Below are 13,992 nucleotides of genomic sequence, written 5' to 3' on the forward strand. Positions count from 1 at the left end.
TGTATATGTCAATCACAATCTTCCAGTTTATCCCTTGACAAAGTAATTTTTCACATAGAAGCCATGATTATTACGTACCTCTTCAAAAAGACATAAAGCTGCCTCATAGAGTGAGCACAAGCCATCGGATGTTCTGGGTGGTTCCCTCCACTGACTCCGATCAGCAGATGAACCCTACAATTAAGACATTGTGGGATACAGTTAGGGAAGGAGAGAGACATGTATTAAAATCACTTAAATAGTCTACAAAAACATCTGAGAAACTGTTTACATAATTATGTGCATTAAAATCAAATCCTAACATTAGGTCATGAAACCAATTTTATGTGTAAGTGTTATAAAAGACATGGCTATAGAGTGAAGCAGTAAATTAAGTACCAATCCCTCACTTATTAGTGATTTGTTCTAAGTGTCACAAGGTTTGACCTAAAAACACTCAAGGAGGCAGAATTTTGCCAACTACACACTCTTTGGGTGGCCAATATCCAATAAATGGGGTCCCAGCAAATATTCTACTCCCCTGGGGCTGTCTTGTCCATTTGCTCCAAGAATACAGTAGAATGCAGCCAGCTTAAGTGATGATCCTTACCAGAGCAGCAGTAAGTCTGTTCCTCCCTTCTTAGTTTCAGCACAACACAAAGGTCCCACAAGTCAGTTCATGTAGCTACCTGACTATATTAGCAACAAAATATCTTTTTCCTAGCACAGCTGAGGAATCATAGCTCCTCTCTGTGACTAACTGCCTACTCTCCACAATAGGGCCCAATGGCTATGACCAGAAATCATTCTTTCATTGAAAACTGATAAATCAGAGAGTGAACTTGACCTCCACTGTTCCCTCAAATTCCCATATCCTTAAATCTTTACATCACAAATGTCAAGTTCTTTCTCTGATTTATCCATCCTCTAGTTGTAAAATTTTCATCTGTGGCTTTATTTCAAAGACTATTATATTGTAAAAATATTTAGATTCTAGATGATCACCGGGCAAACATACCACAGAAAAGTTATCCTCTACCGTGGAACAGAGGTTGGCCTAGATGCTCTGTACGATCCCATCCAACTCTAAGATTATATGATTTTATCAATTCAGACTATTTTAATTAACGTGGTTCCTAAGTAATGAACGAAATGAATATGTTGGCTATTTAATTTATTGCTGGGTCATCAGGTGCTAAGCTACTGCTACCAAATCAATTTTTCTTTTTTATTGCTTAGGTGGTGCTTCTCGAATTTTAATGTGGACATAAGTTATCTGGAAATTTTGTTAAAATGCAGATTCCAATTCAGTAAATATAGGTGGGGGCCTGAGATTCTGTATTTCTAACAAGTTCTCAGGTGATGCCAATGCTGCTGTCTGAGGCTCACACTTCAGGTAGTAAGGCTTTCGAGAGCCACTTGCAGGTCTTGGAGTCATATGAGAAGCTGAGTGTTCAAAATTATCTAGTTCCTAGACACACAAGGTGTGGCTATACCAGCAAATACTTTGAGGCACAGCCTCTCCAAATTCCATAATTAGCTGCGTAGTACTTCTGGGAGAAACACAATTGTAATCTGTGGCTCCGTTATTTAAAGGCCACCTCTACTGATCACCAAACCAAAAGCAGATAAGAAACAACAGCAGCTTGCCATACCTTTCTAGGAGCTGGCACCAGGCCGGTAATAATTCCTTTTTATGCCTTTCTACAGTATGAAGGAAAATGCTGAAAATAACATAAGGTTTTCAGTGAGAGATCTGAGTTTAAATCCATGTTCCATCACTTACTGGCAACGTGACTTAAGGGTAAGTTTGCTTATCCTTAGACAGGAATAATTCCTCTATTATTTAGGGCTGTTGGGAAGAATAACTGAAATTATGCATAAAACATGCTTAGCATAGTTCTTAATACATAGTACGAACTCAAAACTGGCATCAGTAATTATTATTTTGTATGATGTACATGGAGAAAGTAGAGAAAACACAGGGAGTCTTTAATAAACTCCTGCTAACTTTAAAAATACCAAACCAATTTTTTTAAAAATCCTTCAAACACTGTCTGCAGTGACTGTCACTGACTTCTGTTCTCCCCAAAAAGTCAGTAGTTAAGGGTAAGACTAATCCAGCCCCAGTAAATTAGGATTAAAGATATCTTAAAAACCCACTCTGTATAGAATTCTTAATGTGTTTTGTAAATATACTGCACAATAGAAAAAGAGGCCTATACCTAGGCATTTTTACAGAAATTACATTTTGGAAATGTGTAACTTCATACACTGCTAATATACCACAGGAAGTTCAAAGGTCCAAAGATAAATGGGAAATTAAAATAACATAAATGTGTGGTTTCACAGGTCTTCATTGAATTACCTTTCTCTTATTTACCTTCCATCAAAAATAATGTAATACCTTTTCGTTTGTTTCACATCTGTCTTTTTAAGAAAATCAGACAAGAACATTAAGACTTGATGGAGTACATTTCCTTACATTCTTGCTATCTGATTTTACTCTGCTTAAAATTGCTTCAGTGACTCCCCGCTGCCTACAGAATCAAGCTCAAAACCCCATAGCATGGGATATCTGGCCCTGCCCACGTTGGCCACCTCAGCTCATCCCATTCCAGCCCCAGCACCCAGGAGCCTACTCTCCCACACCTCAGTCACTTTGAGAATACTAATCCTCTCACCTGAAAACTTCTTCAGCTCCCTCACTCACACACCTCATGTCTGCAAGCAAACTCTTCTTACTTTTCAACTAAGCTTAGGCATCCTTCATTTTCTGCCCTTTCCCTTCTAGCCCTCCTCCTCCTGTATCTCATCACCACCTCCCTGTGCAGACCTCTACTACAGCCCAGCATCATTAATATGAAATGTCTGTGCATCTCTCTCTCCTTACACTGTGAGCTGGCTAACGGCATGGACGCTACAAAGCTTATTCATCATTTTAACCCATAGCCTAACAGTATCTGGCACACAGTAAACACCTAGTGGCATCAAAGGCCAAAGGTGTTTTTCTTGGTGTTTATTTTTTTAGAATTCAGGGATGTACAGTGACATTATTTCCCTACTCTTTATTTAAATGTTAAGATAATGAGTATCTTGCATGCTTGCACTCAAACAGAATTACTATGTGCATGGGTAGAGGAGGTTAAGAATCACACATGTAAATACAATTTAAGGATTGAACTCATTTTTGTTAGGCCTTCTACCAGGTACTCCATTGATGGTTATGTGTCTCTCCCTCTAACTTCTAGCTACATTCTGTCCCAGCTGTTCTTGAGCAGAGAATCTTAAGACAGGGAAGATAAGATCAGGACGGGATTCTTCCCCAGAATATATCCAGAATTCTGAGGAAAGCTATCCGGGGTACCCTCATCCCAAGAGAAAGCTACAATGTAGGGTATAGCCTAGGAGGGTAAGGAGGGAGGCGGAGGCCCCTTCTGCCTAGGTGTATTTGACATTTTGTCCAGAAATGAAAGAGGCCAAGTGGAGAGAAAATTGGAAATCCAGCAATAAAATAAGGTTATTATATTTTATATCTACTTTAAGGTAGGCCTTCATGGGAAAAACAAATAACTCAATTTAACATAAACAGGGTAAAAGCTGCATACAGCTGTCAGAAAAAATGTGGGCTTTGCAGACAGACTATGGGTTGTAAGAATTAGTTAACACAGTGCCTGGCCCATCAGTGCTTAATCAGGAGTATACATAATACTTTCAGTTCTTTTGCCAAATAGATGTGTAAATTTAGGATAATTGCCACAGTTTCTTCATCCTTAAGATAAGGATAAATAATATCTACCTTACAGATTAACATGATAATTGAATAAGACACTGCTTATAAAAAGCACCTGAGGGGCTTCCCTGGTGGCGCAGTGGTTGAGAGTCCGCCTGCCGATGCAGGGGACACGGGTTCGTGACCCGGTCCAGGAAGATCCCACATGCCACAGAGCGGCTGGGCCCGTGAGCCATGGCCGCTGAGCCTGCGCGTCCGGAGCCTGTGCTCCGCAACGGGAGAGGCCACAACAGTGAGAGGCCCGCGTACCGCAAAAAAAATAAAAATAAAAAGCACCTGGTAGGTAGTAGGCACTCAACGAAGGTTAGAGCTCTTCCTCCCTTATTCCAGGTACTGGGAAGCAGTAAGTAGAATCCAAAAAATGAATGGGATGGTTTACTATAGGTTAATTAAGTGAATATTAAAACACATTATATAGGTAGTAAATATATTTACTGTAAAGATTTCTTAAGGTTATAGAGCCAATTTAAACTTACAGCCAAATATGCATACAAACCAATTTACAACATGCTAAAAGACAATGGGCTAAACAGATACTGAGAAAAGCAATTTAGTTTCTTGGGGCACCCTCTTCCCACTAAGGAGCAACACTGCAGGATAAGGCCTTTGAGGGTAAGGTGGGGAAGAGGCTTCTGACTCAGGGTATTTAGCATTTTGATTAAAAAGGAAACATACCATAGGCAAGCGTACGATCATATAAGTAGACTGCACAATAATTAACATGTTTTCTTTGTAACAAAGGCAATGCAAAATAAACAGACTGTAAAATGAAGAATTAAGTAACTCCTCACAGAAATATTAACATGTGACCATGAATAGATACATTATTTTAGGTCATCAAATGGCATCACATATTTGAAAACGGTATAAATTTAGAGAATGTTACCAGAAAGTATTAAGAATTGGAAAATAAAATGAGAAAAACAGATATGCAAGTGAATAAGTTTAAATATTGAATAAGAAACCACAAGAGGCCTAACTGCCTTTCATAGCTGTTACTTCAAACCTTTCTTACTTAGATCATTGCTTAGATCTCTGGCTCTAGATTCTTACTTCAGGTAAAGATCATATGGCCCTTGTCAACATTCCAGATTCTGAACAAAGCACCACATGCTTTTCTAGTCTAAATTTTATTTAACATTAAGGAATTCAAATTTTCATAGATCTCATGATCTAAAATCTCCAAGTACTTGCTTACAATAAAATTATTTGTAATAAAATGACCCAATATTTACCATTCAGTTCACAAGTACAAAATGTAAGCCAGGTGAAAATTTAAATGCCCTGGTTTGAAAATAAATTCAACATAATTGTTTTTTATGAAACATTCCTGTCAATCCAACAGCTTTCCACATTTTTGGGGGGGAAGGGGAGTCGTGAAACACACATACATAACTTACAAGTGGCATTTTTAATTATTTAAACTAATTTGTTAATTGATATTTGGTAATAAAGAATATCAAAAACGCTGATCAATGTAACTCAATTGAAATTAAATCAACTTATAAGTGTTTCAATCTTTATATTCCAAATTTGTATTCTTTTTTTAAATTTTTTTTTTTTTAAACAGTAGGTTCTTATAAGTTATCCATTTTATACATATGTCAATCCCAATCTCCCAGTTCATTGCACCACCACCACCCCTCTACTTTCCCCGCTTGGTGTCCATACGTTTGTTCTCTACATCTGTGTCTCTATTTCTGCCCTGCAAACCGGTTCATCTGTTATTTCAAACTTTTATTCTTGGTTTTCACAAAAGCATTAAATTTCAATCTCAGAAATTCTTGAAATTGATCATATTGCACTATATTTTACTGTTTATTCTTTAATATGGTATCTAAAGTTAGTTCCTTTATGATAGTCAAGCAATTAAGTTCCTTCATGAACAAGACATTTATTACAGATCTAGTATATCAGTTCATTACTCCCCTCCATTCAGGTCTCTGCTCAAATGTCCCAATTCAGAGACTCCCCTGATCACATTAACTAAAATACCACACCTTTCCCCTCCCCAATCTCTGCTTGAACCCATCATTTTGTATTCCTTTCCCTCCCTTATTTTAATTCTTAGAACTTAACACTACCTAAAATTTATATTTATTGTCTGATTCCCCTACTAGGCTGTTAGCTCCAAGAAACTCTGTTTTTCTCTGCTGTATCCTTAGGGCCTAGAATAATACTTAGTACATAGTAAATGTTTAATAAAAATGAAGGATGAAATTAGAGATTTTTTTCAAAAGGTCTCCACACTTACTAGCCAAGGCCCCTCATTTTACTTTTGAGTTTACTAAAACACAGAGAAGTTAGATGAATTTCCCAAGTTCACACAGGAAGCCATAAAACTTAAACTACAATCCTAACTCCTGATCCAGTGGTCTTAACACTATACAACTAGCCTGTCCTTGAATTACATATTCACATCAACACATATAAAAGTTTCTTTACTCAAAGTATCTAAATTATTTAACTAACCTAACAATCACCAGTAGAATTCTCAAATCATTTGCTATTACCATCAATTCATTAAAAGTTGGGTTGACATTTCCCAAAATTGTTAGATAAGAATTTTAAAGTTCAGATTTATCATACGTACCAAAGAACGTCTCATCTGCATTAATATAGTCATAAAGCAGTCAAAGCTGATCATCCCCTCCTGGCTTGATAGTAGTTTGCTTTTCTCCATGGAATTTACAACTGCTGAAGCCCCTAAGGCCATTTCTATCCATTCAAGGAGATACCGCAAAGAACCTCGCTGAGCAGCTAAACCAAGCAGCAACTCAGAAGCTAATCTACGACCTAAAGTGTCTGCTCCAGAATTGGGAATAGTTACTCCTTTAAGAAATGTTGTTACTTGTGATAAGCAATCCAAGCCCATAGGTGGAATCTTGCTTTCATTTGCTAAAGATAATGGTGGCAAAGAGCTCACAACTTCAATTGCAGTATGAATAACGTCATTGCAAAGACTGAGACCAGGTCCCGACACAGGCATCATCCAACTTTGTCTCAGAAGTGCAAATAATAAACTTAGACCAGTTCGAACACCCATTTCTATAAGTGCATCAGTGCTTGACCGGGGACGTTCACTAACAGAATGGACATCTGCCGAACCAGAGCTGCTCTCCGGAGAATGCTGCTGCTGTTTCACTTTGCCTTTATCATGGTATTTATTTGAAAGTGCATAGAAGACACGCTGGAGTACAAGCAATCGTTTTCGAAGTGCCCCAGCAAATGGGGAATCTGAACATACCATCTTCGCTAGTGCTAGCTGACTGCTAAGAAGGGCATCCAAATAGTGGTCCTGTTCATCACTTGAAAGAGACTCACGTTCAAAGTCTGGCAACTGTGGTCCTTTGAGGCACAAAACTTGTTGGGGCAAAGGTACTACTTCCTTATTGCTGACCAGTTTAGAATATAGAACAGCAACCCCCTCTCTTGTAGCAATAGATTCACTGTCCTCTGTAATCCAGGAGCTGTTGAGGTGTTCAAGCCATTTCAGTTTCACTGGTGGAACCATAGTTGCCATTTTGATTTACTCTTCAGCCATTAGTTCTATAAAGGGAGAAGAAAAAGGAATCAAGTTTCTGAACTTCCATCATATATTACAATTAGTGGTTTCAAACTGGTGAAACACAAAGTCTGGACTTCAGTTAACAGTAACATACCAATGTTAGTATTTTAGCTTCAATAAATGTACCATGGTTATTTAAGACATTAATATTAGGGAGCAATGGGTTGCAGGGCATACGGGAACTCTGTACTATCTTTGCAACTTTTACGTAAGTCTAAAATTATCCCAAAATAAAAAGTTTATTTTAAAAATTAGTGATTTATGTAACTTTTCTCTTCAGGTTCTGGTCCCACTGTCAGTATTAATAGTGGGTTCTACATGATGATGGACCCCAAATTTGTATCTCCAGGCTTCTCCTCTGAATTCCAAACTCATATATGTAATTGCCCACTTGACCTCTCCACACCTCATAGGCATCTCAAACTTTATATTCAAAACTGAATTCCTAATCCAACATTTCCACCACACCCACCCAAACCTGTTCCTCCTGCAGAACTCCTCACTTCAATAAATGGCAACTGTATCCTTCTATTTCCTTTGGCTAAAAACCTTGGGAGTCATCATTGACTCCTCCCTCTCTTACACTCCAAATTCAATTAGTCAACTCTACTCTCAAAATATAGCCAGAATCCAAACAGTTCTCACACCCCTCCATTGCTGAAACCCTGGTCTAAGCCATCATCTCTTGGATCACTGAAGAAGCTTTCTTACTGGTCTCCCTGACTGTACTGAGGAGCTGCAGTGACTCCAAAAGGGCAGGAATGTTTCTGTATATTTTGTTTACTGCTGTATTCTGGCGCACAGTAAGTGCTCAGTAAGTATTTGCTGACAAAAAGTACTTAAAAACTAAGTTTGCTGGGATAAAATATTCACAAGACATATATCGTGCAAAGGACTATCATCCAAGATACATTAAGAACTCTTACAACTCAATAATAAAAAGACAACCTAATTTTTTAAATGGTCAGAAAAGTTGTGAACAAAACTTCACCAAAGATATGGCAATGGCTAATAAGCACAAAAAACAAGTACTCAACATCATTATTCATCAGAAAAATGCCAATTAAAAACACAAAGAGATACTAATACACACCCAGAAGGATTAAAATTAGTAAGGCTGACAATACCAAATGTTAAGCAAGGATGCAGGGCAACCAGAACTCTCACAAACCATTTGTGGAAATGTAAAATTGAACAGCCACCTTAGAAAGACATCTGGTAGCTTCTTATAAAACTAAATATAGGGCTTCCCTGGTGGCGCAGTGGTTGGGAGTCCACCTGCCGATGCAGGGGACGCGGGTTCGTGCCCCGGTCCGGGAGGATCCTACGTGCCGAGGAGGGGCTGGGCCCGTGAGCCGTGGCCGCTGGGCCTGCGTGTCTGGAGCCTGTGCTCCGCAATGGGAGGGGCCGCAGCGGTGAGAGGCCCAGGTACCGGAAAAAAAAAAAAAAACTAAATATATACCTACCCAATGACTCAACAATTCCTCTCCTACAGATTCGCCCAGAAGAAAACATATCTCCACAGAAAGACTTAACGCTAAATAGTAGTTGCCCCTAGAAGGTGAGGGCATGAATAGACTGGGCAGGGCATGAGGGAACTTCCTGAAGTGATGGTAATGCTGGATTACCAAGCCTTATACATTTGTCAAAACTCAGTGAATATACATTTAAGATGTCACTGCATGTAAATTTTACCTAAATAAATACTGAATTCCAGTTGATACATATACTGAAGTATATTTAGGGGGAAGTATACTGATATGTGTAATTTACTTTGAAATGCATCAAATAATAAGATGCACTGATGTGTGTGTGTATAAAGATATGTATATACATACACACATACATATGGATTGATATGTGATAAAACAAGTATAATAAAATATTAATGGCAGAATCTCAGTGGTAAAGTATATATATGCCTGTTCATTTTTAAATCTTTCAACTTTGCTGTATGTTTGACATTTTTCATCATAAAATATTGCTGGGGAGTTGGGACTAACTCCTGCTTTTCAAGCAAGTCCCCAGAATGGTAGTCATAACAGTTGGTGGTAGAGAAAGATCCTCACACAATGAAGGGCATTTTATTTTCATGATATAGGTAGCTCTTAAAAAAAGAGCTCCAATGATAGAGACTGCAGGCTAATTAAAAGGAGTTTCCTATACTTCCAAACATGCCCTGTTAAATTCCAAATATAAAATCTAATGGTACTTCTTCCTTTTTCAAGCTTATGAATACTATGCTTAATTTAACTTCAATAGATACTTGGAAAGTATGTACTTGGGAGAGGGAAAATAAAACCATAAGCCTCCTCCCACTTCATTCGGCTAAGTATTTACTAAACATTGTGCAGAGTATATAAAAGTACCTTACTTACCTCCATCCCTGCAAGCCAGAGGTAATTCTGCTCTTTTTATTTTTGCTACTTTGACTGCTATAAAGGAATATGTTGTTATTCTAATTTCAATCTCCCTGATTACTAACACCTGAACAGCACATGGATATTGGTCATTTGGACACACTCTTCTGGGAAATGCTTATTCATGTCCTTCTAGTCACATATTTTTCTACTGGGTTACTTTTCTTGTCAATTTGTAAAAAGTTTTTGTATTTTATCATTGTCCTCAGCACTGCAAATATTTCTTCTAAATCCATCTTTCGCATACATACACATCCTTTCTTTATGGCTCCTGCTTTCCATTCTTGGTTAAAAGAGCACCCCAACATCCCCATGCCCTTACACATGAACTCTAGATTATACAGGTATTCACCTAGATTTTCTTGAAGTATTTTTGATTTTTTTACACGAGTCTTTAAATGAATTTTATATTCATCTGAAATTTTAATTAAGTTCTGCATGGTATAAAACTGGATTCCAATTTTATTGTTTCCAGGTGGATGGCTAATTATGCCACCACCATTTAAGTCATCTAAGACTTCCAAGACAGCTGAGGACAATGGAAGCTGCATAATTATCTCCCCAAATTTCTTCCCAAACAATAAGGAAAAATAAATTCTACATAAAACCACACCCACAGCATAATCTGAAGATATAGAATGACAAAACTGCAAATTAACTGTAAAAAAATATCATCAATCCCAGTGCACACACTCTCAGCTCCAAGAGCCACAAGGTTTTGTGCAAGCAGAAGCAGACTAAGAAAATCTGTAGAAAAGAGAGAAGAGGAAGGATAGTGAAGGAGCCTAAAGGTGATTTGGAATGACTGCCAGAAAGATTAAATCCACACTAAATCTGAAAATACTGAACAAATGTCCAGGCAGATCAGAGCACAGACTACAAGGAAGAGATTTCAAAGTACATTTAATTTAAAGAGTCAGGCATGATTTAAAGAAGCAGGTACAATTTAAAAAGACAGGTATGATTTATATGAGCATTCCTTGAAATGCAGAGAGGAGAAAAAAGACAAAAAAGAAAAGAGAAGCATTCTTTGGCAACTGGGTGGTAAAGGGTAAAAGAAAAAAAGGAGGGGGGGAATGTTTAGGGTTCTGCAAGACAAAAGAGAACTATAAAATTGGAGAGATAACAAAGCTTCTCTCAAGCAAAAGAAACAAAGCACCAAAAAAAAAAAATCCTTTGAAGTACTTGGACTTTGCTATATAGACAGAAGAGGGTGCCATTAAATTAGGAATATTATTAAAAAAACCCAATACCATAAAAATGAACAAGAAAAAAGTCCACAGAGAACTACTGCAGAAAATCAGTAAAGTTCACATACATCAACTGATGGAAATCTTCCTGATAACAAGAAAGCATAAGAAAATAAAAGTTAACAATCCAAGCAAAATTAAACACACAAACATTTGAGGATATTAAAAAAACTTGAATCAGAAATTCAAAAACTAAAAGCAGAAAAAGACCACATAAATAATTAAATAAAGTTTTTAAAGTTTTTGAAAAGGGAAGGAACAGGGAAGGAAGAAAGGGGAAAAAAAGGAAAAGAGCTGACTGAACTCAAGAAAGAAACGGAAGAAAAAGACAAAATTCTCAGAAATGAAGAATGAATTATAAACTGTCCAAGGAAGGGTAGACTCTAATAAAAAGTTAGCAAAGGGCAATTAAAGGCTGGAGCAGGGAAACAACTATGAGAAGTAAAATCACACACACACACACATACACACACACACACACACACACACACACGAATCAGTGAAAGTAGTGGAAAGAGAAGACAAGCAAAGAAGGGCAAGTATTTGTACTACTGGATTACCTGAAAAAGTAAAACAAAATAGCAACAAAGAGCTGATTTTAAAGCTACTAGCCAAGAAAACTTGCCAGAAATAGAAAAAAATTTTTTTGAATCAATACAATAAGGGTTCACAAGGTACCTGGGAAATTGAGCAAGAACAACCAACTCTAAGACATTGGCCTTGTAAATTCAAGGATTTAGATAAAACCCTCAAGACCTCCAGGCAAAAAGATCAAATAACTTAAAAAGGTAAAAGAATTAGATTGGCATTGACATTTTAAAACCAGTCAAATAAACAGCACAGCAACAGCTTTTATAAAGCAAAAACTACAGGGGGTGCAAGAAAACATAGACAGACACACAAATAATGGGAGACTTTAATATACCATCCCCAGTACAAGACAGATCAAGTGGACAAAAATATGTAAGGAAACAGAAGACCTAAACAACAGAATAATTTACTCTTTTTCCATTACCAGGATCTATTTCTGAATTCTCTATTTTGGTCCACTTGTCCATTCTTATGCCAACAGTGACTTGATTACAGTGGCTTTTATAAATATTCTGATGGCTGGTAAGGCAAGTCCCTAACCTTTAAGATTATTTCATTCAATTACATGCTACCTTTCCCAAGGTAGCATGTTCTAATTTGAACTTCATTAAATATATATATTAATTTTCAGAAAATAGATATTTTTATGATAATTTGTCCACCTAAGAATATAGTATGTCTTTCTATTTTGATCCAATCTTATTTTAGATTTTCTTCATATAAGTCCTATGCCTTTCTTGATAAATTGTTTCTTGAGTATTTTTGATTTTGTGGCTACTATGAATGGAATTCCCCAATTTCCTTTCCTGGATAATTATTGCTATCCAGACATCTGGGTACATTCGTACACTTTTCCAAATTATGCAAGGATAGAGATGAATCAAAGAACATAAACCATATAACAGGGTCAGAAAATGAAGAAAGCAAAGAAGTATTAAAGATAAAACAGAAAAAAAGGTCAGCAATAAGACTAAGCATATCTACTCATCACTATCAGCAAAACTCATCTATTAAAACCAAAGACAGGGCTTCCCTCATGGCACAGTGGTTGGAAATCCACCTGCCAATGCAGGGGACACAAGTTCGAGTCCTGGTCCGGGAAGATCCCATGTGCCACGGAGCAACTTAGCCCGTGCGCCGCAACTACTGAGCCTGCACTCTAGAGCCCACGAGCCACAACTACTGAAACCCACGCGCCTAGAGCCTGTGCTCCACAACAAAAGAAGCCACTGAAGTGAGAAGCCCGCGCACCACAACAAAGAGTAGCCCCCACTCACTGCAACTAGAGAAAGCCCGCATGCAGCAATGAAGACCCAACACAGCCAAAAATAAATAAATAAAATTTTTTTAAAAACCTGCTACAAAACTACAATAATCAAAACAGTGTGGTACTGGCATATAGAACAATGGAATAGAACAGAGAGCCCAGAAATAAACCCTCACATATATGGTCAAATGATTTTTGACAAGGGCTCCAAGACATTCAATGGGAAAAGAACAGTCTTTTCAACAAATAGTGCTCAGAAAACTGAATATCCACATGCAAAAGAATGAAACTGAACCCTTTCCTCACACCATGTATAAAAATTAACTCAAAATGGATCAAAGACCTAATGTAAGACTGAAAACTCTTAGAAGAAAACATAGGGCAAAGCTTCAGGACATTGGATTTAGCACTGATTTCTTAGATATGACACCAGAGGCACAGGCAACAACAACAAAAAAATACACAAAGTTGACTTCATGAAAATTTTTAAATTTTGTGCATCAGAAGACAGTAGTAATGGAGTAAAAAGGCAACCCACAGAATGGAAGAAAATATCTGCAAATCATACATCTCTGATAAAGGATTAACAGCCAAGATATACAGAGAACTTCTTAAAAGCAAAAAACAAAACAAAACAAAAAAACCAACCCAATTCAAAATGGGCAAAGGACTTGAATAGACATTCCTCCAAATAAGATATACAAACGGACAATAAGCAAATGAAAAGAAGGTCAACATCACTAATCATTAGAGAAAGGCAAATCAAAACTACAATGAGATACCACCTCACATCCATTAGGATAGCTTACCAGAAAAAAAATGTTGGCAAAAATGTGGAGAAACTGGCACCCTTTACACTGCAGGAGTGTAAAATGGTACAGGGGCTGTGGAAAACAGTATGGCATTCCTCAAAAAATTACAAACAAAATTACCATATGATTCAGCAATTCCATTTCTGGGTTTATACCCAAAAGAATTCAAAGCAGGGTCTTAAGAGATACTTGTAAACACATGTTCATAGCATCATTATTCACAAAAGCTAAAAGACAAAAGCAACCCAAGTATCCATCAACAGATGAATGGACAAATAAAACATGGTATTAACCATACAATGGGATATTATT

The 13,992-nt window shown here is 37.3% G+C and overlaps 1 protein-coding gene across 1 annotated transcript in view; it reads right to left on the reverse strand.

Moving 5' to 3' along the window:
• The window catches only part of HERC1 (HECT and RLD domain containing E3 ubiquitin protein ligase family member 1), a 215,496-nt gene that overhangs the window by 166,297 nt on the left and 35,207 nt on the right, over positions 1-13,992 (reverse strand). Inside the window, exons 2-3 of the mRNA XM_082852538.1 lie at positions 6,366-7,321; positions 79-174 (exon numbers count right to left, since the gene is read on the reverse strand). Of these exons, the coding sequence (XP_082708664.1) occupies positions 79-174; positions 6,366-7,295 (1,026 nt within the window). The 5' untranslated portion in view covers positions 7,296-7,321. The remainder of the gene's footprint in view (positions 1-78; positions 175-6,365; positions 7,322-13,992) is intronic.

The sequence above is a fragment of the Leucopleurus acutus genome (assembly GCF_964270905.1).
Source record: "Leucopleurus acutus genome assembly, chromosome: 1".
Classification (NCBI taxonomy): Eukaryota; Metazoa; Chordata; class Mammalia; order Artiodactyla; family Delphinidae; genus Leucopleurus; species Leucopleurus acutus.